Source organism: Fundulus heteroclitus, chromosome 11, assembly GCF_011125445.2.
Source record: "Fundulus heteroclitus isolate FHET01 chromosome 11, MU-UCD_Fhet_4.1, whole genome shotgun sequence".
Classification (NCBI taxonomy): Eukaryota; Metazoa; Chordata; class Actinopteri; order Cyprinodontiformes; family Fundulidae; genus Fundulus; species Fundulus heteroclitus.
Genome location: NC_046371.1, coordinates 18,030,682 through 18,055,655, shown reverse-complemented (window position 1 = coordinate 18,055,655; position 24,974 = coordinate 18,030,682). Strand labels below are relative to the sequence as shown.

At 40.3% G+C, this 24,974-nt stretch overlaps 1 protein-coding gene across 15 annotated transcripts in view; it reads right to left on the bottom strand.

Moving 5' to 3' along the window:
* Positions 1 to 6,966, bottom strand: part of nbeaa (neurobeachin a) — a 150,968-nt gene extending 144,002 nt beyond the window's left edge. For all 15 annotated transcript variants that reach the window (XM_021324598.2, XM_021324602.2, XM_021324601.2 and 12 more), the window contains exon 1: positions 6,339 to 6,966. In XM_021324598.2, coding sequence (XP_021180273.2) covers positions 6,339 to 6,671 — 333 coding nt within the window. In that variant the 5' untranslated portion in view covers positions 6,672 to 6,966. The remainder of the gene's footprint in view (positions 1 to 6,338) is intronic.
* Positions 6,967 to 24,974: the final 18,008 nt, after the last annotated feature.

The window sequence follows — 24,974 nt, the reverse complement described above, 5'->3', positions numbered from 1 at the left end:
AACAGGTCCTTAAATAGTTTGAAAGCTTGAAAAATATGCTAGTTTCTACTGTTAAAGCTGAAGAAAAAATTGGATGTCAACATAACCAAGATGAGACTGAAAATATTATTCTGTCTTTTCTCATTTTTTTTTCTAACTACTTGGACATTAGAAGCTGGAGGCATGTGCTGGTTACCTGGTCAAAGTGTACAGAGGTTTAGAACAGCAACAGTGTCAGAACTGCTAAAGAGTTTCATCAAACTGAAGTGTTATCAAGCTAAACGGGACAGAGTCGTGTTGTAAGTTGGGATCGTAAGTTGGGATCCCTTTGATTAAAAAAAATAAATACATTTATTGCCACAAAAAACGGTGGTTATTCTGCTTTACAGTTATACTCAGACATAAATATAAAAATGTGTCCAGCTCACTGAGTATCCATGATGTTCATTTAAATACAGAAACCCAAAAATGATCTTATTAAGTTATATCTTCTATAACCGAGCAGCGCTAACTGGACCTGTTTTAAACATATTTTAGCCTGAAACGCATTAAAAGGTTCTCTACCTAAAGGGGTTTCAGCCCCTTTCACATGATAGTACTGCTTCTGTAACCTGACTACTTTCACTTGAAAACTAGACCTGTTTTTTCCTAGTTGTACTTTATGACACATAAGATAACGCTTTTAATGGTTTTAGGAGCTAATGGGATTAAATTATAGAGTCAATTATGAGTAAATTAAAAAAATAATAGTGCAACTTCACAGGATTGTGCGAAAACGTGTGAGATTAACACTGTGGTGCATACTTGCTCTGAACTACTGCATAATTTCAGCCATATAAATAAAATAAAATCATTAGAGAGTGTGTAAATAAAAAGAATTTGCCATTTTAAAAAAATCTGATCCATTAACATGAAGAATGATTTTATTGCACACTATAGCAAAACATAATTGAATCAAAGATTTAAGTCCATTAGCGGACCGCTCATCAGCCGGGCTAGCCTGGGCGCACAGTGACGCACTGTTTTCCCCCTGCGTGGACATTCAAGGAGATTATAAGCGCTGCAGGAAGGAGGTGCCTCATGCTTTAGGTCTGCAGCCACAGGGCAAGCCTGAAAAAACACTTTGATTGCACTCAGTTTCGTGGAGTCGTTCAGACCACCCTGGGACGTCTGATTTTGGAAAATGGCTGACAGGTTCTTTTGAAATCTAGCGAGTTACACACCTCAACGCGGCAAAGTGTCACGCACTGTCGACCGCAGGACGAAGCCCAGCAACGTGTCTTAGTTTCAACAGCCTGCCTTGTTCTTGTTTTTCCCCATTTCGCTTCTTTTTAAAATCGTGCTAATTTGGCGGCTCTGTGCGATCCAGACCCTGATTCATCTGTCGACTCTCACTAGTGGCCGTGGACTGAAGGCCTTTGAGATATTACAGCGCGAGGACAGGAATAATGAAACGCTTGCTGCCAGGGATTCAGTGGGGCCTCTGAACGGACTTGGGTAGAGACAGAGAGTACAAGAACACCTTCATCTATCCAAGGATATATAAAAAAACAAAAAAAAACAAAGATCTGTCACAAGGACGAGTCAATTTCTATCCAAAACAAACTTTTGCTTTTGATCCTAAAAAAAGCAGCGCCGCTAGATAAAGCCGCCTATAAATAAGCACACCTGGTGCTGTTCGAAGGCTCCCGGACTGACAAGGCCGACTGTAGATGCATCTGAAATATGTCTGGAGTCTTTCGCATTAAAGAAAAGTATGTGACGGCCTGCTCCGGATAGAGAAGTCACACATGCCAAGCCTTTTGTCAACACACACCGCTGCTCAGCTGGCTTCCTCCTGTAACAACAGGAAGCATCACAACATGTCAAGGAACGAAAGGCTGTGAGCTGAAGACACTGACCATTATCTGTTCAGTGAGCAGGAAAAAAAACAAAAGGGAATGTCCTCCAAAGGGATGACAAACTGTAAATTGGTTCATCTCTACGCCATGAAGTGCGCCATCCTCTAAAATGCCAACCTAATTGAAGCGTTTTTACCTTGAACAGAACTACTGAGTCGTCAATTAAATATCTCAATGTCAACAACAAAAGAACGGAGGTCTGAAGCCTGAAAGTGGAAAGGTGCTGATTATTTCTGAGTAAAAAGACTCAAGGAATCTTGGGGAAAAAAAACTGAAGATCTTCTTGTCATTCATCTCACAGCTGCTGTAATTTATTCATTGCTCAGAACTCAAAGTCAGAAAAGGGACACAGATTTCTCAAATCTACTCCAGCTGACTTGGTACTTTTGCACAAAACAAGTTAATCTTATGATATTAAAAATGCTTCAATATTTTTAGTCACAGGGAAGCAGTACAAGAAATAAACACCCTGTATCCCTTTTAATGACTTTACCTTCAAAGTAAGACAGGAAGTAGTTCTCTCAGCCTGAGGCTAGCTAATAAAGACTGGTCGGCAACACACGACTGCAGTAATATTGAAGAAGGCTGCTGGTGACTCTAAAGGTGGCATCTGCTTTGTAGGTTCCTATCAGAGCAAGGCATGGGCCGAATGAAATTCTCATGGTGTAAATGGTAGAAATGGCAAATGGCTTGTACTTGTATGGCGCTTTTATCAAGTCTGACGACCCCAAAGCACGTCACAATACAGTCAGACATTCAAACATTCACACCCTGACGGTGGTGAGCCATGCTAGTAGCCACAGCTGCCCTGGGGCACACTTACAGGGTTGAGGCTGCCATACAACAAACAAAATGACTGAGACAGTCAGAACAGGATATTGAACCGGCAACCCGCCAATTGCAGGACAAGCTCCTTCACTCCTGCGCCAGTGTAGTGATAACCTTGAGTATAGTTACCCTGGTTTCACACTCAAAAGCTGCAAACAAAAAATTATAACATGACCTAACTGCTTTGTTTTCACAGAATAGAAACAAGCACCACTAATGATAATTCATTTCGAAATTTACCAAATTTGTCTTTCCTGTAAGCGTGAGAGGCGGAGCACTCAGTCCGCTAGCTGTCAGCTCGCAGCAACAGGTGAGGGAGGGGCGGCACTGCTCTACTACACACATCCAGAGAAAACTCCAGTGTCTCCAGCCCTGTCTTTGGCCTTTCATCAGAACAACAACACTATAAGGGGTGTATGACAGAAAACTTTTTGCCGTATTGAAATCGTCACTTTTGATAACTGTGATATGGTCTTGAAACCAGAAACCGGCCCTACCAATCACTGAGTCGAACAAAAACTAACTAGGCTAGTTCCCCGTTTTCTTTCACGGATCTGGAACCCGTTTGATCATATAGAATCTAGCCCAAAATCAAAAATACTTATTACATAACACTTGACTGAACACAGAGATTCTTTAAAAACACAGTTTGAGATTCATTAAACCTTTATTCTACTTGTGAAAGACAAAAAAAAGAGCATTCTTCTTTAAATTTTTTTGCATGGGTTCCACATTAAAATTAAACAAACCTGTTAAACATGGACTAAATTGTTCTGCACTACAGCTGGTTAAGTGAAACACTGCAAATGAAACTCTCATATCGCTTCTTTCTTGTAGACCTGATGTAGTATGTCGCCCCTTGTGAGCCAGAAGACTCGCTACATACCTAGCAGAAGGGGAAAAAAAATAGCTAACTTACTGTATGTTGCGCTAGTAAGATAAAAAAAACAACAACAGACATCAGCTTAACAAAACCCATTTGGGATTTTTGATAATAAACATCATGAACTTTTCACCCATCTGTTTATAAACCAAGCTTAATCGCTTATCGTTCCAAAAACCACAGAGCTCTACCGGTGCACATCTTTTTTTTTATTCCTTTCTCAATCATTCTAGCTACTTATTTCCCGGTTATTTAAGCCTTGCTGATACCGATATACACCAGCAGACAGATGAGTCGAAGAACAGAAAACTATAAGGCTTTCAGGGAGAGGAGAGCGGTGGCGGAGCGTTACGGAAGCGGGAAAACAACGCCAGGAGGTCCAGCGTCTGGATGCAGGCAGCCAAAGGGTGGCGTTGCCTTGACAACAGCGATGCCTTGTTGATGATTATAGCCGAGCAGCTTGCAGCCAGAACTTGACAAACATTGTACATACACATTTGAATATATTCATTCAGATGCATCGCGTACACTGATTGCATAAAAGTGAAAATCAAACCCGCATCCCCTCATTGGCACGAGTGTCACCGAGAACGAGCAAGATGCACCTTCTTCTGACGTACTGCTACAACTGGCCAACCGGCTGCTCACCCCCCCCCAAAACACAGTGGGAGCCGATCAATACGGCCACAGCGCGCAGAGAATGTAGATACTGTGGTCTCCCACATTGACGGGAAGAATGGATCAGCTTTTGGGTCAGTGTGGACTCATTGTACCAGCAGCATGACCACTGAGGTTTCCTGCCTCTGCACCTCTTTGTTTCAAGTCTTTTAATTAAAAGAGCTGGGCAACAGAATTCCCTAACAGGCTTAGCTATTGGCAGCCCTGCAACCAGCGCCGATTGTTCAATTCAGGATTTAGCCAGTAAAGCTTTGTGTGACCAAACACATAGTGCTTTAATTCGCCAGGGTGTCAGGCCCTTGTGCTGCGTTACAGCATCGGAGCGGGATTCGCAATTAAACGCGTCGCCCTGAAATTGGGAGAAAAAAAAAGGGGGGGGGGGGAGAGGTGTTTGCCTAAAATACTTGAGAGTGTGTTTTCAGCTGAATGCTCTGATGAGCTTTCACTGATCTGATGTGGACCAATCCAGAGTCCCTTCCTCTTCCGCTGCATCAGCTGGTGATTTCTGAGCACATAGCCACTGCAGCATCCTACCTCCTCCTCCTCCTCCTCCTCCTCCTCCTCCTACTCGATCGCTCCTCTCCTCCCCCACTCTCTCCTTCAACCCCTCTCCACCTGCTTTTAAATGCATGGCGCTGCCCTGCCAAGCCAAACCAGCCTGTGCATGCAGCATCACTCCTCTCCGTTCCTTCCAGAAGGAGACACGATCGGAGTGAGCAAGCAAGGCCCCTACTGCTGCACTGAGCAGCACCAACAGAAGATTGAGAGATAAGAGGCAACCTGAATCAGGATGGCTCAGGGCATCCAGTGGGAGAAAGAGAAAGAGAGAGAGAGAGATAAAAAAAATAGGCCACTGGCGACACAAATGCCCAAAATAGCCACTTTCCAGCATGATAAAATCCAAAAGCAGATGCATGCATCATTCAACTTGTTGTTTTACAAGAGAATCAATAAGGATCAGAGCTTCTTTCTTGTAGCATATACAGGTAGCACCCCCGCATAGTGCATGGAGGAGCTGAAAGCAACCTACACAGACATCCTTGTATCTCTATACAGCTCCACATGACATGTCTGATGTACGTTTTTTGGCTGTTTCGTAACAATCCACACCAGTCATCTCAGCAGCATCCGCTGGATTAAATCCTCACTCATGTGTTGTGCTGGGCAGGCCAAGCTTTACAGACACAAGCTCTGGTGGAGGAGTAAAGATGGGAGGCGGATGAGGAGGGAGAGGGGGGGGGGGTGGCTGCAACCTATATCAGCTCCATAAATAACAGCAATGTGAGGCACAGTAATATAAACCACTAAACGCTTCAAAGCCACCAATACATCACTCCCTTTGCGCACAGGATGCAGGGCCCAGCCTGCGTGCAACAATAGGCCTGTCCATATTTTTTTTCTCCCCCTCATAAACGCATATGTCGCTGGATAGCATAATGCTAAGTCGGGCCTTTGTCCGACGATGCTGGAGGAGTGCGTTTCAGAGGTGACACATCACGCATGCATGCGTGATTTTGCGCGAATTATAGCCGTTCGGGTCGTGGTGTTGTGCGCAAAAGCCTCCGTCGGCTCCCTGCATCACTTCGGGTTACAGATTCGGGGTCAGGAGAATAGCCACAACGCGCTGTGCCCAGCGTCCGGGCACATCTTCTCCCGGATAGATCTGTGTTTTTTTTTTCTTTTTCTTTGCAGCCAACAACAAATCTGGTCATTTAGTCAACAATGGCCGGTGATTGAGCAGCCCCTCAAAGCCCTTGTGGAGTCACATGCCTCCGTCTGCCTCCACAATAATATAGCCTCGTTTATTCTGCTACCCTTTTATTTCTTTTTTTTTTTTTATCTGAGGAAAATTCCAACATGCAATCGTTTACATCCCCCGAACAAAATAAATGACATCATCGCTTGAAAGCCACACAACCCACAAAAAAAGGTGGGGGGGGGGAGAGTGAAGGAAGCTTTGTAAATAAAACATATCGAGTTGGGGCGCAGTGATTCTACTGTTTTCTATGGCTTCCCCTCGCTGCCTGTCTGTTTTCCCCCCCACACACACCCTCCCAGCATCCACTCACCAGGTTCAGCACCGTCTCCACGATGTCCCGGTTGCTAACCTCCCCGACCTGGATCAGGCCCACCAGCACGGCGAATTTCATCTGGATATTCCGAATCGGAACCGCGGGGTTGATCACCCCGGCCGGGAGAACCATAGAGCCCGCCGCAGACACCATCTTTTCCCCGGTGGAGCCGGAGCCAGCGCCCGCGGCGACCTGCTGCTGCTGCTGTGGCGGCGGCTGAGCGGTGGAGCCCGCCGGCGGAGGGGGAAGAGGCGGGTGCGAGTCTTGGTCTGGGTCCGTGAGCGAGGAAGCAGAGCCCGGCGGTGCTGAAACCGGCTTCTCGCTCGACATTTCCCCTTGGAAAACAGGGAGGAGAGGAGCGGTCGCCGCTGTCTCTCACACCTGCTTTACAAGCTCGGGCGTCTGCTGCTGCTGCTGCACAAAAACCATCCACCGAGGAGTAAAAATAAGAAATTATAATAATAATGAAAAAAAAAAAATAAAAACAACAAAGAGACCCGGTGTTTTTAAAAATCCTCTAAATTCACGTTATCCACCTAGTAATTTGTAGGGATGCATAAGGCTAGAGGGGGGGAAAAAACTACAGCGCCTTGACAGAAGCCTATGTTCCTATCTCTCTTTCTCTCCTCTGTCTCCCCCTCTCATTGGCAGGTTGCAGTCAGTGCGGTGAATATGGCAAGGCAACATATCACATAATTTGAATCCTCCTTACTCTTTCGGCCATTGATAAGGTAGTTTGCGCTATCCAAATGAGTTTTTTCGGACGTCTATGTTTCCAAAAGCAGAATTGATAAGACCAAAATGTTATTGACAGAGCCAGTCGTAAGTTTAGTTCACATAGATAACAACGAAACAAATTTATGCTCAGTGACGGCTCTGGGGAAAAAATAAAAAAATAAAAAAAAATTAAAAGAACGCTTTGAAAACACATCATATCTCAAATGAAAGCAAAAATAGTGCCGGATACCCATACTGATATGGAACAGGTAAGGTGTCAGGAATCAAAGGATGCCACGTCATTTGATGAAAATGAAAACGATCGACCCACAGAGGGCTTAATCCAAAGTAAAACTGAAAAACTGATGCTGTAGGCTTGTCAAATTTGCTGAAATGTCATTTCAAGCAACTCCAAACGGTACTCAGTGGTTTGTATGGCCCCCGCATGCTTGTATGCATGCCTGGCAACGCCGGGGGATGCTCCACATGAGATGATGGATGGTATCCTGGGGTATCTCCTCTGACCATCCTGACCAGGGCATCAATGAGCTCCTGGACGGTATGAGTATGCAACCCGTTGGCCTCAGATTGACCTAAACATGATGTCCCACAGATGTTCCGTTGGATTTAGCTCAGGAGAGACTGGAGGTCAGTCAATATCCATTCCTTCATCCTCCAGGAACTACCTGCATAAACTTGCCACATGATACCGAGCATCTTCATGCTCCACGGGGAACCCTGGATTGACTGTATCAGCTAATGGTCGGAAAATGAGTCCAAGGAATTCATCCGCATACCTAATGGAAGTCAGGGTGTTATCATTTATCCTGTATAGTTCTGTGCGTACCTCCGGGGATATTCCTCCCCAGACCAACACTGACTCACCAACGGAGTTGGACTACCTGTGTAACTTCTGTAGGGTCCAGATGTCACCTCATGCTGCCAGTAGTGACACTGGCCCTTGTCAGATACAAAACTACTGAAAGGCAGTCAAAAAAAAAAGGAGTAGGGGAAAACGGTGGTGCCCTCCACCTGTTAAATTATTCCCGTTTTGGGGGGTTTATCTCATTGTTGCCCCTTTAGTGAACCATTTGTAAAATGAATTAACACCAAAACAGTTGAAACTGAATAACAACCGCCTCTACTACTAAACTGACCAGATCAATACTGCAGAAGTTGGACTTACTTGATATCTCACTGTGATTAAAAAGTGTTCTTCTTGAGCAGTGTAGATTATCTGGCTCACTGCCTAGGGCAGCACAGCCAGGGAGCATTGCAAGCACTCTGGGGATGAAAATCCTTTCAGTTGCATCCTAAATACATTTTCTATTACTTGTTTGCTTGACAAGTCAATCGAGTCTCAGTCTTGAGCACATTGTAAGCACAATATTTAAATGTTGCTCTACAATATGACTAAGGATGTGTCAGAGTTCACGCTGTGAATTTTATACTACATTAACCGGTTATTTCTGTGTTTAACTCTCAGCTGGGATTATCCATCCTCTGATCAAAATCTAAAATAATTAGACTAATCAAACATGGACTGAAGTATCCCAACACAGCAGAGCTTCTTTGAAACTGAATTTGTATACTCAAAAAAACCTTTGTTCAGTTTGTGCAAACACAAACATAACATAATGAGAGTGTGTTTTCAGAGCATTTTATGGATGCATTGAAAGCTTTAGGCACAGTCTGACAAAATCTTAGCAGAATTGTATGGTACCTAACTATCTGTCCATCCAGTCATCTCCCCATACGTCCATCAGTGCTGTTGCTTTTTCAGAGTGGTTGTTTGGTTGTGTGAGGAGACAGAAGGAAGGGGCGTGATTCAGGCAAAAACCACCATTGTTTGTGTTCATAGTTTGGCTTTTGTCAATAAATTCCTACTACTTATGTGAAGGTGGTCAATCAAACCAGACTCTCAAATATTGGCAGATGGCATCCAGCTGTGGTACATTTGTTTTGTTGTTTTTACTCTCCCATTTTCTGAGCTTACATACAAACTCTGCGCTTCAATATACAGGATGTAAATTCCACAGTGACTAAACCCAGTTCTGCTTTTCAAAATGTACACGATTCAACAAAGCCCCCAAAACTCTGCTGTTCTTTTTTTTTTGACAATAGTTGCGTTTACAATGATAAGAAAGTTAGACATGGCATTGCTTTTTTTTATATTCTGTTGTCCATCAAGCAGGTCTGCCTGCACAACACAGTCCAGAGGTATTTCTGTTTGCATCGCTCACAAAATAAAATAAAAATGGAGTAAATCAGGAGTAGACTAATCTGCTCAACCACACAGCACAAGCACATAAAAAAAACTGCTTCATGCGTTTAATTAGAAACCTTGCAATTTTCTTCAACATGAAGACAGGGCTGACCTAGAAAATCTCTTGTCAATAACCACTCACTGTAAAAAAAAAAAAAAAAAAAAAAAGTATGTTTGCAAAATCATGCTAAATTAAATTTCATCAAGTAGGAAAAATCACATTGTGCTCTTTAGAGTTGTTTTGTGCTCTGTCCTGGCATCTAACCTTGTGCATTTTTTTTCTAAGTCTCACGAGCAATGAATGATGTATTTATCCATTATATCCTACCATTCCACCTACATATTTAGCCTTTATTTTTACATAATGACAAGTAAAATCGTCCTTTATAGTAGATACAACCTCAGATGCCATTCATGCTGAGAAAATCCATATTTCACAAACTCATAACCTCATTGACACTTATCAATAACAACTGATTTGTATTATCTGATATACACATTCAGCGTTGCCGATAAATCTTAAAGAGGAGTTTTTAACTTTTGAAGGTTTTATTTTATTTATGTTTATATCTCTTTTTTTCACAGATATCTTCAATCAGGTGATTTCTAAACAAAATATTGCTTGTTTGAAAAGCTATTTGTATTTGTAAGATTGTTAAATTAATATAAAATCTGATGAATAAAAATGCCCATTTGACTTACTGGTATTAATATATCTAAAATAATGTTAATAACGCAGGACTTTGATTTGATTATATGTTACAATGACCTTCCATAATTAAGTACGCGTTGACGCCCCCTGTGTGCGGCATGCGCACTTGAAGGCTCCCTGGGAGGGTACTGAAGCAGAATAACATGGAGCCATCCATGCATGGGTTCATGCAGAGCACAGACCTGCAAGACACAACTTGGCTTTTGTTAGAAATCCTAAAATATATTTTTCTCATAAATAATTATTGATTGTTCAGGGAAAATATAGTAAGAGTCGGGTGGGGGGGGGGGGGGGGGGGGGGTATCAAAACGCACTTTTCTTGAATGTTTTAGGGTTGAGCACAGGGAAATTCAGGTGGAGTTCAGCTAAGGGTGTGTAGTTTCCAGGCAGAGACTGTTTATATATTCAGACGCAGGGTTGAATCTGAATACTCTGAAGCCTAGTCATTTTGAACACAGATGCAGTCGTCAAATACTTCATCACAGAAAAATTTGACCTTCATGTTGGACTACAGTTTTGTACGAGTAAAATACCAAAAAGATGGCATGGTAAAATATCCAGTTCCTATTTTTCAGTTGCATATTTTTTTTTTTACAAAACATCTTTGCTTGTACACTTCAAATGCTCTAGTTGGTGGTGACTGGAATTGCTCGTTGGATGGGAAATTACTTCACCAGTCCAGAACTTTTTCAAGTGCCTGACTGAAAGTTCCTTGTCTGATGTTTAAGAAAATTAGGTTGATAGATATTTGGTGTCAGTTGAGTCCAAGCGGGAAAGTTTACAAATCTTATTCCATCCCACACAGGTTAAATTCCAGCATTGAGTGTTTTTTTTCTTTTTCCCCAGATTTTTGTTTTGATAAAACTGAAAAATGCCATATGGGTTGTATCCATATTTCACATAATGCACAAGTCTTAAAAGACATGCACATTTTAAAAGATCACATGGATTATAGATATTATAGATATTATCAGAGGAGAATGAAACATTCCTTCAGGAGAATGATAACAATTATACTGATCCCTCAAATATGTGGGAAACAACAAACCTTTTCTAACAGGTTTTAGTGATATCATATAGTCCAGCTAAATATAGAAGAATTAAAGAACACAGATGTCTTGACAGGCTGGATATGATCACAAATGCTGTGGCAGTAATACCATTTTGGACGGAATTATAGGAATTAGAACAGCTTTAATACCCTATGAACTGAAAACCCTGAATAGATGTTAATGAATCAAAAACACAAGATGTATGAATACGCAAATAGGTCAGGAAAATATTTATTAAATCTTATCAATAATAAAAAGAATGAAGGACAGAAACAAAAAATAACACAATACTGACAATGAATTAGTGAACATATTTTAAGATGTATATTTATTTTTGAATACCTTAAGATCAAAGAGCAATCGCATTACTTGGTTTTCGGTCTGAAATTTATTGAAATTTGAGAGATATTTTCAATGTGGTTTTTGCGTAGAATGTTTACTTACCTTTTACTGATAAAAATACTTCCATAGACACCGCAGCAGGCTATTGTTAAACCACTACCAAACCAAAAGAAGACCCTTCATCTTCTATTCCTGTCGTTGCTTGGACGAGTTGATTGTATCAAGAAGAATACCTTACCAAGATTATTACATCCAGTGAAAATGTTAACCAGTTCTATTCCAGCTCGTTTTTTAACACTGTGACATTGTTTATTTTGCAAATTTACCTGTAAAGGCAAAAGCCCCAGATTTAAACTGGGCAAACTGCAGTTATCACTAGACAAAGGTGGATTAGCATTGCTTAATATCAAACATTACTACTGGGCTTCACAAATTAGACGTTTTCAAATTAATTAAACTGGACTAACTCCCCTTTTCTGGATTTTAAAGCAATTGGACTCAACTTCATACTTTCTACATTTCCATTAATAAACAATGGTATTTCAATACAGGGAATGATCAACAATTTAATTGTGAGAAATAGTCCCAGACTATGGAATTAAGTTAGTAAACACTCTGTGATCATTTATTAGTATTCTGTTTTAGCACTTGCTTTTTTGTAATCATGATTTGAAGTTATACCTATTTACAAATGTTTGACAAAAAGCGCTCTTATTATGTCATGGTGCAGCTTTGCCTGCTTCACCATGAACATTTCTGGACACTTTCCACCTTCCATACAGCTTCGGTCCCACACCCCAGTAATCACCTACACCTGTCATCCTCCCTATTTAAGCCTCCTTCAGTTAGCTCTTCATCACTCTGTTGGTTTCTGTTATCTTCTGCTCGCCTTACCAGCCTGAATTTCCTCATCTCCGCCTGCCTGCTGTGGTTCTGGTCCTGCAAGTATTCACCCAGTCGTGCTGCTAACCCTGCTGTGGTTCTGTCTCCAAGTCTCCACCCTGTCGTGCTGCTGGTCTTGCGAGCTCCGGCTCCGTCCTGCTTGCGAGTTCCTGCCATCATCATCCTCCTGCTTCAGCTCAGTACAGACTCTTGGTTCCATTCTTCCACGACCATCATTTTTTAATAAAAGACTCTTTAACGTAGCTCTGTGTGTGGTTGTGCTCGGGTTCATTCCACCAAAACATTATATTATTAATGAAATGTTTTGGAGCAAATACTTTTGGCTTTCAACTGGTTGATGTAAAGTGGAGAATTTCTTTTGTGAAATGCAAATAAAATGACCTGTACTAATAAATCCTTAGATTTAGTATAACATTATTCTTAGACCATGTTACGTCCACCAGACTCGTTTGGTGGGATAACATTAAAAGGAGACCACACAAGGATTTTCTGGTAACAAAACCCAACCTTTAAAACTGAATTTATTAAATTATACTAAAGAAATAAAACCTGAAGAGGGAATACCTGAAATAAGAAACCAAAATGGATTAATGCAAAACCCATAACTAACCAGAAATAAGCAAATGCAAAACAAACCTAACAAAACCCAACCATAAGATAAACTAAGCTACAAACCAAATGGGGTTTTGAGGAGGGAGAGCAGGAAGAGAGCCTCCTCTCTGCTGCATGCAGAGCAGCTTTAAAGCAGCATAGCACCAATCAGGGCAATACATAACACCTGCAGAAGGCCTTTCTCTGAATCCTACAAGGAACATAAGGTTGAGACCCACTGCAGCCAAAACAGACCACATGTTACTCCAGATGTCCAAAGTACATATATACATATTGAAATTGTTCTTCATTGTGATGGAAATGTGAATATCGATCTGTTTTTTATCTTGCGTGGTTCTTCCCAAAAAAGATAAAAAATATTTGGAATTCATATTTCTTTATATACAAAATGTTTGGTTTGGGGATTACATACATATTTTAGAACTGCTTTATAAGCTGCAAGACCTTCTAGATTACACGACTGGTTAAATAATCAGGTATCAAAATGTGGTTTGAAAAGCTGACGTCAATTCTTCCATTAGAGAGAATGTCACATGTTCTTAGATGTTTATTTGAGTCCTTTAGCAAAGCTTTGTCACCTATTGGAAACAGAGTGGGTAGGAGTGATACATATTGGTGTATCAAATATATAGATTCAAGTCAAATGTTATATTCATGAATTTTGTAGAAATCATTTACTGTAATTGCTGTTAAAGCTGTAAGAATTATTTTGTTTCGTGATGCATTTATTATGATCCTTTGTTATATGTGCGTCTATGTTCTTTTTGTTGTGTTAAGATGAATTAAAAAATAAATCATAAAAACAAAAATATTCTTTGAATTTTTTACAAAGCTGTATGCATATATCAAAAGTGTAATTCATTGACAGCCAATTTAAACCCCTTGAAAACAATGCGGGTAAACCAAGGTATTTTACTTTATTTTATGTTTTGCAAGTTTTTCACAGTGCCATTTTTAATTAAATCCATGACAGAGGATTTTGGCCTTGTGCAAAAAGAAAACACTCTTTCAAAATGTTCACTTTCCATCATAAATGCATCACAGAAGCTAGCCTTAGGAAACGGAAACCTGAGAGGGGTCATGCTGAGGAGGTATTTATTTCCAATACTTTCACAAGAAATAAACTATGATCACAAAAAAAGAAGGCTAACAATCATCGAAAAGGGAGGTCTCTGTCTTATTTCCTTTGCTTCATCACTGGCAGTTCTAACAAATACTGAGGCGCTGTATGTAAACATCTGATCATGACGCAATCAACAACCAAGTGTTCCTGGTATTTACCAAACAGAGATCATTTTGGCAATCCTAACTAACCTAAAACAGGTAAACTTTAATGTCAAACTGTGACAAATAAAGGTTAATGCGTCTTTTTGTAACATGTGCGCAAATAAATGTTGTATCCGATGTCTTTGAATAATAACTCACAGATCAGGCCAATAGCACACATTTTAATGATACGCCACCATCATCCCGTGGGGGCTACACAGGCCATGTAGTTGTGTGTGTGTGTGTGTGTGTGTGTGTGTGTGTGTGTGTGTGTGTGTGTACATAAGCCTGTTTTGCGCACCATGTGCTCTTCAACGGGGCACATCTGCTGGGTAGGATTTCCTTTAACAAGGGGGTTATAGAGGCTGATTAGTTTTTCTCCCTGTCTGTCTGTGTTTATTGGAGTGTATTTCCATACAGGCAGATATGTCTGTTTCCTTGCTTATCTCCTTGGGTTACTGACCGTTGACAAGGGCATGAAGCTGTGGCTTACTTAGTCTTTACACTGTAGGTGTGTGTGTGTGTGTGTGTGTGTGCATGCACGTGTCCATGCGTGTGGCCAAGTTACATCATTAGTGAATTTCACAGATGAGCAGAGATCATCTCATTTTCTCATCCAGCCCCAATCTTCAACGTAAAGCAATCGAAGGAGACAATCACACACTCTGCTCGGCACACAGCTGCTACACACTTCCCCTCACACCTCCAAGTAGCTATTTCTCAAAGTAGCACATGGCACATCGCTCTCATTCACGCTCACACTTGGGTTCGCACACACGTGCGCCAGCACAATGGCAGGTTCCCTCACGCACAAACACGTACGTCTTTGTTTCCAGACAAAGGCTCCCCTCTGCAGCTTTGTCATGACTCTACAAAGGACTCCATCATGAGAGAAAGTGGGTTTCCGGCTGGTGATTGGATGAGAAGAGTCGGCATCGTTCGACCTCTTTGCTTTTCACAAGCTCCTGTTTGTCTTCTGCGTTGTGTCTTTCCTTTTCTAGATACGCAGCTCTTGCAGTAAGACAGGTATTTTCCTGCCAGTTCCAGTTTATCTTGCAGTATCTTGTGTAGCATCATGACACACGTGGTGCTGAGGCTTCTGGGACATGGAGAAAAAGGAAAAACCAAACCAACTCTATAGATTTTCAGGGGCCGAAATGTAAAATAGCAATTTCTCTGTTGACTCCGTTGTTAGGATACTGAGAGATACAGGGATGATCTCAGACAATGATGGAAACACAGGTAATAACTTCCTGTTTTCACAGACAAATGTGAGTCATCAGCAAGATGGCTGTGAGTTAGTGCGTCCATTTGTGCTCTTGTGTGTAATCTGTGTCGATATCTGCCTGTGTGTTGGGGGTGGTGGTGGGGGTGGTGGTGGTCGGGGTGATAAGGATGAGAAATGGAACGATTACAGAAGTGAAAAACACACACCAATTCTCTGAGACTTCCTGCTGTTCATCAGGAGAGTAATTGCACGTAATTTCTGAGAATCTGTTACCTGATAATCATTTCTTCTCGCATATTTGCTGAAAGATGTTTAAAAAACATTTAGTTTTATTACTTTGTGTGTGTGTGTGTGTGTGTGTGTGTATTTTTTTCCTCTTCTGTTAATGTAGTTTGTTGCTGCTTTGTCGTAGATTTAACCCTGCAGCTATTTATTCCTACAGGGCACGCTTCCATGTTTCAGATCACAAAAGAAGACAAAGACAGACAAAGAGAACCGGAGTAAATACAAAATGTTGGTTTTTAATGATTAACTCTTTTATTAGAGTAAAAAATCTTTCCAAACTACCCTGAACCCTATTTGAGAAACCCATTACCCCTTAGACCTTATAACAGGCTGTGCCATCAACTACCAGCAAGGCATTTGTGGTAACTGGCTTTCTTTGTAAAATTGTATAATTGCAGCCACATTGTGGGAGAGGGTAGAGACAGACATCTATAAAGATTTTCATTTAGAGAGCAGAATTCATGGTTCTGTCAATTATGACAATACATGCTGCAGCAGCAAAGCAGCCTCAGACCTTCCAACTACAACAGATGCAATGGGAGTTATATCTTCCAACAACTTTGACTTTTGTCATGTCGGTCCACCAAGTTTTTCCTAAAGGTCTTGTGATCATCTGTATGTTTTTATTTTATTTTATTTATGGTGTTCTGTTTGGTCAGAACGTTTTGCAATGAAGCTCTTGGTTTGAGACAATAGATGTTGTATTTTACGCAGTCTCGTTCTTATCCTTGAATCATGAATACTGACCTTAACCGAGTGAAGGGAGGCCTGCAGGCCTTTCAGAAGTTGTTCTGGGTATAATGTGACCTCGTGGATGACTCAGCTAAACACTTTTTGAGTAATTCTGATTAGAGTTTATCAATTGTTCTATGACTTCTCCGTTTGTGGATAAAAATTCTTACTGTCGTTTGGGGGCAATTACTTTTTCACACATGGCCAAATTTGTGTGAATTACCGGTACTTTTTCTCTTAATGGACAAACTAATGATTAGAAAACTACTTTATGTATCTACTCAGGTTATCTGTCTGATATTAACTTTTGCATGATGATCTAAAAAATGATAAGAGGCTAAATATCTGTTCACAACCCCGTAACTCCAGATCATCACCTATGGTCAAGAGCTATGCCTCATGATTGATACAACCAACTGAAATGGGCTTCCTCCATAGATTGGCTGAGCTCAGCCTCACATTATGTGAGGTGCACTCTCATAAAACCAGATTATAAAGTGTCAATTCAGTATCTCCCTTTGAAGGATTTTTGGGTCCATCTTAGTTTGAACAAGACACGTGAACATAAACCAGAGCAGGATGGAAGCAGCACTCTATCCCTGGGAACACCTTGAAATACCCAAAAACTATCTGGTTCACTGATGCAAAATGTAAAACTAATCGAAAATCCTGTACTGTTGTTTGGCAGTTTGCTGCTATTTTTGAGCCGTTTTAAACATGTTGCACCAATATACTGTGTTTCCTGTAATTTAAGGGTCATGGAATCAGGTCAGCATGAATGACTTGCACTTCTGATATCTGTTAAATCTGACCTTTTTTCCTGTAAACAAACCAAGCAAAGTCCACATTCTGCTGGTATTAGAAAAGATTAGAAAAGATTTTCTTATTGGCCGATTTTTTCTGAAATCCCCTGTAATCTTGGGACTAAATATGTTCTGCGTGTTGGTTATATTCTCCGAAGCACTCAGTCAGTTCACGCAATACAGGTAGATTTACAGAGAGGCCACAAAGGACGTTTAAAAGCAGCTTAGTAGAATTTTATCTTCAGCAAAGTTCGATTTCAAGTTTTAAGGATTACCCTCTTCCTTATAAAACCTTGTGGACCAACTCAGAATAGAGTATGTTCATTATAGCCATGGTAAGACAAAATGTCCAAAGAACTAATTTTGTTTTGACCCTTTGTTTTTCTATGAGCCCACAGTTTCTTATTTTAATCATTTAAACGCTGGGTTTGTTGTTATGCAACAGTAGCCTGTTAAACTTTCATCGAGGAAGAGATATCCTATGATTATTATGATACTTTACACTACTGAGCAAGCAAGGCCAGTTCCCACCAGAGAGCGGTGGACGTTTGATGGATTAATCTCCTTTTCTCCACTTGTGAGCATTCTCCGTGAGTATTTCTGACAGTATTCAAGCATGGCTCAGTGTCTTCAGCCCCATGGAGCCTCGACTCCCTGATGAGTCAGATATTAACGCAGCCAAACTCCTACGAGTTTATTAAAAATTCCACTCAATATTTAGAGATTCCCAAAGATATTACATCTGTCATGCTGAATTCCCGGTGATCCTCCATACAGCCGGAAGCACGAGAGGCTTTTGAACAGAGGAATATTGAATGTGGATGTTTTACTCAATTAGAAAGAGTGAGCTACAGAGACAGTGGGATAAAACCGTAGTCAGCAGATGACGTGTCTGAACAGTGAGAGAACATATGTGCTGTGTTCAAAGTTTGATTAAAGAGAATATGCATTTTCTTTAGGGGGGGGTGGGGGGCAGAGGGAGTTAATGCCATTATATATTTACAAGTGTTTTAAATTATGCCTTGATTAGATCTGACGTGCATGCATGATTTGACATTGCGGGTAAAAGTTGCATTGATTAAACAAAATAATATGTTATCCCACAAACATTAATGCATATAAAATGGAACTAAAGCTGCAAAGAAATCTCCAGAAGCTTTTATTTTGTATAAGTACTAGTTCAACACCACAAAATGTTATATGTCTATCAGATAGGAAGATAGAAAGACCACATCTTCATTAGATAGTCGCTGCAAAAACAAAACAAAAAAAAACAGATTTATTGATGTGCATATGTACAATAACAGCAAACATTTCTTTTTTTCCACGCTTGTTTTGCTTTGGTTCAACATAGTGAACATTGTGAACGTATGTGAAAACAGGGCAAGACTGAAGACTGTGTAACAGTAAGTAAAGTGATTGCATTGCTGAAGAATCTTTTTGTTATTGTCACTATTGCTAAATTCATTGCAGCAACCCTGGCAACACAAATGCATTGCTTAAAACTAGGAATTTTAAACTCCAATGTTCACTTTTAACTAACTTCCTGTTAAACCTAGCTGTGCTGTGATTCTGATCCAAGTCTGTATACAAACATGAACAAGTACATTTTGGCTTTGTTCAATTATTCTTTCCAACTCTGTAACGCTATAATAATTCCTAACTCAATTTGTCGTTAACAGTCCCAGTATTTTTCAAGCAATGGCGTAACTGAGTTGTAGCTGCTACTTGTGACTTTAGTCTACAGAAACAGCTCTTTTTAGAGTAGTCAATGATTTGTTGGTAAATGCAGACAGTAATTGTACCTAAGCTCTACTACAGCGAGGCCTAAAGTGCTGCATTTGACACTGTGGCCCACTAAATTTTACTAGATAGACTTGAAAATTGTTTTGGAGTAAGGAGAAATGGAATCTCGTGGCCGAGATCTTATCTGTCTGCGAGGTCCCAAAACTGTTAGCTTTAAAAACGGTCTCTCTGAGACCTGTGCTGTGAGGCACAGGGTCGCTCAAGGGTCTGTGCTTGGCCCATTTTCTCTTTATCTGCTGCCGCTTGGACTTCTTTTGTAGTTTTTTTTTATTGTAAACTTTAATTGTTATGCTGAGAACTTGCAGCTTTATGTGCCTTTAACTATTGGTTACTGGGCTGACTTGTCGAAAAATTAAACCTGGGGCTGGTTAACTAATAATTTCCTGCTTCTCAATGCCGATAAGACAAGTTTAATGGTCATCGGACCTCAAAAATGTCACTACTGGTCCCAAAAGATCACCTTGAAAATTGACAACTGTGTCATAAAATGTAGGAAAAAGGTAAAAAACTTGGGAGCGTGCTTTGTCTTTCGTGCCCCATCTTTGTGGTACAATCTCCCTCAAAACATTTGGCAGGCATGTTCTGTGGAGGTTTTTAAAGCCAAGCTCAAGACCCACTTGTTCACTTTATTGTATGTGGCTTAATGTGATGCCTAAAGTTATATTTTTTTATTTTTGGTGTTTCCCCTTTGTTATTATGTTTTCACCTGTTTTTAAATTGTTTTATTCCTTTTTTTTACCATTTGCATCACCTACTGTTCAGCACTTTGTTATAATTGACAAGTTGTTATTATTTATTATTATTATGCTGAAACACAGCTTACACTGCATTAGGTCAATGTCATCTATGCTTATGAAAAATGCATTGCAACCTGTTGTTCGATGTTTGTTGTTTTATCTGGAAGTTATCTTGACATGGGTTCAAATATGAATAAAAAAGGCAGTTTGGTCACGTCTATGAAGCCTTTCTGTCAGTTCTGATCCACCTCCAGTCTTGTATAGGGTGTGTGTTTGGGAGGAGAGAGCATTCACAGCAATCTACAGCAACAGGATGGAGTATGTTATTCTTGTCACGAGATCACGATATCCTTTATCAGTGCAGATAGAGAGTCAGCATGACAAAACATGAGACTAAGTAATGTTATTGTCAGGTTTTTGGTGACACATTAGAGTAGGACTTGTTTAAATTTACTAGCGTTGGTGTATATGTAGAGTATGCATAGCACATACATCGGTTGTGATGCTTTTGCTGATTTTAAACATCTTTCCCAGAGGCATCCTTCAAGTAATGCCACTCCTTTTACAAAGTAGTACTTTAACAGTTATCTGCATTAGTGAAAAAGCAAAGAATGTAGAATATAGTTTGTGTTTCCAACCTGCAGGCCCGGAGTGACTAATCGGGAGGGCCGGGACAAATCCCGGTTGCCGGTCAGATATTTGGGCTGCAGGGGTAGTTCTCTTTTTTTTTTTTTTTTTTTGCCACCGCCTCCACTAGCAGCTTTTTTGGTTTCTTTTATTGGCGCACCCTAGCTTGATGTCAGCATACTCGGCCAATGTTGTTTGAAAGGTGTAGAAAGAGCAGGGTGGCACGGCGAAGAAAACTGGAAATAAAGAGGAAGGCTCTGAAAACTGCTGCTGCTAAATGTGCAAAATTTGGCAGCTTTTTCAATAAAATGTGTTTGCGGTTTGAAACGTCAAATGAGGACGACAAAATTGGTAAGGAAAGACATTGAACGTTTCCTACAAACCAACTTACAAGTTGTTTTATGAATCCAATCCATTACTTTGACTACAGGCTACATCAAAACCTGGATGACCTTAAATAATCTGCTTTTAAATTCTGACAAGACAGAAATTGTCATCTTTGGTCCAGAGTCCTTAAAAAATAATCTTCGTCCTTTTTTCTCCCCTGGAATATCGGCAAAATTTGAAATATTCTGTCCAGGAGTGATACTGAAAAACTAGTCCATGCATTTGTTACTTCAAGGCTGGACTATTGAAATTCTTTACTATCAGGAAATGCACAAAATGCAGTTTGAAGCCTTCAGCTGATCCAAAATGCTGCTGCAAGAGTTCTGATGAAAATTAGCAAGAGGGATCATATTTCTCCAATTTTAGCTTCCCTTCATTGGCTTCCTGTTAAATCAAGAATAGAATTTAAAATTTTCCTTCTAACGTATAAAGCCCTTAATAATCAAGCTCCATCATATATCAGAGCTCTGATTACCCCGTATGTTCCTAACAGAGCACTTCGCTCTCAGACTGCAGGTCTGCTGGTGGTTCCTGGAGTCTCTAAAAGTAGAATGGGAGGCAGATCCTTTAGCTATCAGGCTCCTCTCCTGTGGAACCAACTCCCAGTTTCGGTCCGTGAGGCAGACACCCTGTCTACTTTTAAGACTAGGCTTAAACTTTTCCTTTTTGACAAATCTTATAGTTAGAGTGGGTTAGGTTACCCCTGAACTACCTCTTTAGTTATGCTGCCATAGGCTTAGGCTGCTGGAGGACATCAGGGTCTATTTTTCTCACTCTGCTGAGTTCTACTGTTCTCTAATTTGCATTGCTTGTTGTTATTTCAACTTTTAACTTTTTGTTCTCTGTTATTTTTCTCTTCATAGTAGGTACACCTGGTCTGGTGTTCTGTAGATGTGACGTCATCCAGGAGAAGTAGATCATCTGCCATTACCATATAACATAGAAAGGATTCCTAAATCAATGTGTGCTACTGTGCTTATTGTGTCTCTGCTCTGTGTTCTCCAACCCCCAGTCAGTTGAGGTAGATGACCGTTCATACTGAGCCTGTTCCTGCTAAAGGTTTTCCTCCCTGTTAAAGGGGAGTTTTCCTCTCCACTGTCGCTTCATGCATGCTCAGTATGAGGGATTGCTGCAAAGCCATCGACAATGCAGACGACTGTCCACTGTAGCTCTACGCTCCTTCAGGAGGAGTAAATGCTGCTTGGAGAGACTTGATGCAATCTGCTGGGTTTCTATAGACAGAAAACCTGTTGACCAATCTGTATGATTTGATTGAATTTGACTTTGGAAAAAGCCTTGAGATGGCATGTGTTGTGAATTGGTGTTATATAAATAAAATGAATTGAATGGAATTGAATTAACAAGTCTCTGAATTTTGTAATGTTGTGGCGCATAATGTAATGTTATATAATTTACATAATAATATGATGCAACACCACAAACCTGGGAATTTTTGTCTTGTAGCCCATCAGAGTTAGAAGTAAGATACAATACAATTACCAGCCATGAGCCCACAAGTCCTAAGTGGGCAGGTAGGATTACTCATTAAGTGAATATTATAATTACTATAATGAAGAATATGGTGCTGTTCTGTATGAATAGTGCCCTGAGATGTTAGATGATTCAGCTCTACATTCATGAACCTGATCTGAGTCACATCTGAGATGGCTTTGTAACAAGGGGTGATTTCATTTGTTCTGTGAATTATGACCATTTTTCAAAATAGTGGTGGGCGATATGGACTTAAAATTTTATCACAATATATGGTAGTAATGTTGTGATAATGAGAAAAGTGATGATAAAAGCACTTACAGCTTCTTGCAGTCTTTTTCAGGTAACTGTGTGGCTGTGACTGCATGTCAATTACTGCCTGATAAGCACTAATACAGTCCTTAAAAATATTTAAAGTCGTGATATATAATAAAACAAACTTTGAAATATGTTTCATTAGCACTCTAGTTACATAAAGAAGTGTGCTTTTTTTGTTACCTAACTGCACACATTAACTGCATTTAATTATATTTTTTAATTTATTGATGTTGATTGACGCTTTCAATAAGCCAACAGTGGAGAAAATAACTGTATCCTGACAATATCCTGACAATACTGGCAGTTTTGGGGGTGTCAGACACCACTAATTTGATTTTATCGTTGTCAAAATAAATCTAAACTCTCGTCACACAGGATTTTTTTAAGATAACGATAAAATGTGATTCGGTGTCAGAAGCAGAGCCAGTACTGATGGGGGGATTGCTCCTGTTAGTATGAAAGAAAGAGGTGAACTGTTGCAAGAGATTGTGTAAACAAACAAGCAATGGTTCTGTTTTCAAACAATAGTAGTGACCCATTATATTTTTTTATCATTAAAAAGTAAAATAATAGATACACAAAGCCCACATGTGAAAGGGAATAGGATGAAATATGAAATAAATGATTTTATATATATATATATATATATATATATATATATATATATATATATATATATATATATATATATATATATAAAAATAGGTTGGCCGGTGTGAGGCATGAAACTCCAGGGCTGAAAATTAGTCCCACTTCGGCCCTGCCAACCTGCCACTGGGGGGCGCTAGACTAATAACTTCCAGTTTTAGCGCCCCTGAAGGCCACTGGCAACACTGCACTGTTGCAAAATTAAACTGTGTGCCTCTGTGTTTTGGAATGTGATAGCAGACCACTTTGGACTGATTGAGAAATCATCAAGTTACTTGTAAAGACGAGGCCATGTACACCCTTCAAAATTAAAATCATGCATCAGAGAACCAAAAATATTTGGTCAGGTCAGTGTCACATCTGTTGTGTTTTGCTGTCACGGCGGCATCCCAAACTAAGGTAATACTTCAGTATAAACTTGCAGGGCGCTGCTTTAAGAGAACATATTCGTGCAAATGCATGCATGTGATGAAGACATGTTTCTTTGAGGGTTTGGGGAACCTATAGAATACCAGATGGCATTAATGATTCAGCCAAGACAGCATGTAGAACTGCACATGAGAGGAACGATGTGAAGCCAAGTCTGTTCTTGCTCTTGGTTTTGAACTCTGCGACACCTGCTTAAACTTTCCTGTCTTTCTCACTTGTGACACATCACCCGTAGCATGAATAAGAATCAGGATAATGAGCAGAATGCTAAACCTAATTATGTCTTTAATATCAGAATGTGTCAATTTATCACCTTGCCTAGTGTGTATTGGGTACTGTTATTCACTGTTACCTTTCTCTGACAATAATTACCTGGCAATTGGCCAGAGAGTTTTCTAAAACTGAATAAACAGTGCATAGAATGGACAAGTCTTAAAGTTTTTCCAAGTTTAATATTTAGACAAATACTTTTTTGTTAATTTGTACCCAGTTATGATATGGGCAATGCGAGCAGTGGCCCATGGTGGCATGCAAAAGGAGGGGCTTTTGAGCACCAATTAAAAAAATATGTAATTTGTAAATTGTGCCCCAAACAAGTTTTTTTTATGACTTTTAGGTATGTGCAGTCAATGGTGAGTTGCATCCCTGTGTGATGACACCCCCTGGTTGCCGCTAAGAACAGCAAGAGTAGCTTCTGTGCCTTCTGGCTTCTTTAACAGGTTGAAGGGCAAATCTTGGTATTGTGTGTCTTGACGGGGAAAAAATAAACTCCACATTTTGTCATATTTCAACTAGAAAGTATAACACATTTTATTGGGATTTTTAAACATAACACAAAGTAGTGCATACTTGTGAGGTGGAAAGAAAATAATCTATGGTTTTTAAGTGTGACCTGCTTGTGTTAAGCCTCACCAACTGAATGGTTTCGTAAAGCTCAGTTTTTTTCTGCAATCAGAAGAAATCTCTGACAGCTTTGCACAACTAGAGACTGACATCGTGTGTGTGTGTGTGTGTGTGTGTGTGTGTGTGTGTGTGTGTGTGTGTGTGTGTGTGTGTGTGTGTGTGTGTGTGTCCTATACCTCTTGTATCACAGGGTATGACAAGCAGTTGACTCCTCACAGCTGCAGCCCATCAAGGCCGATCAGGAGGAGCTTAAGAGGAGTGGGTTCTCCTGAGGCAGATGCCAGATTGTTCCTACTCATAGAGTGATATCCTCGAATTCATTTTGGAAATCCCTTTATTAATCTCCTTACAGCTTATTTTGCAGTCTGA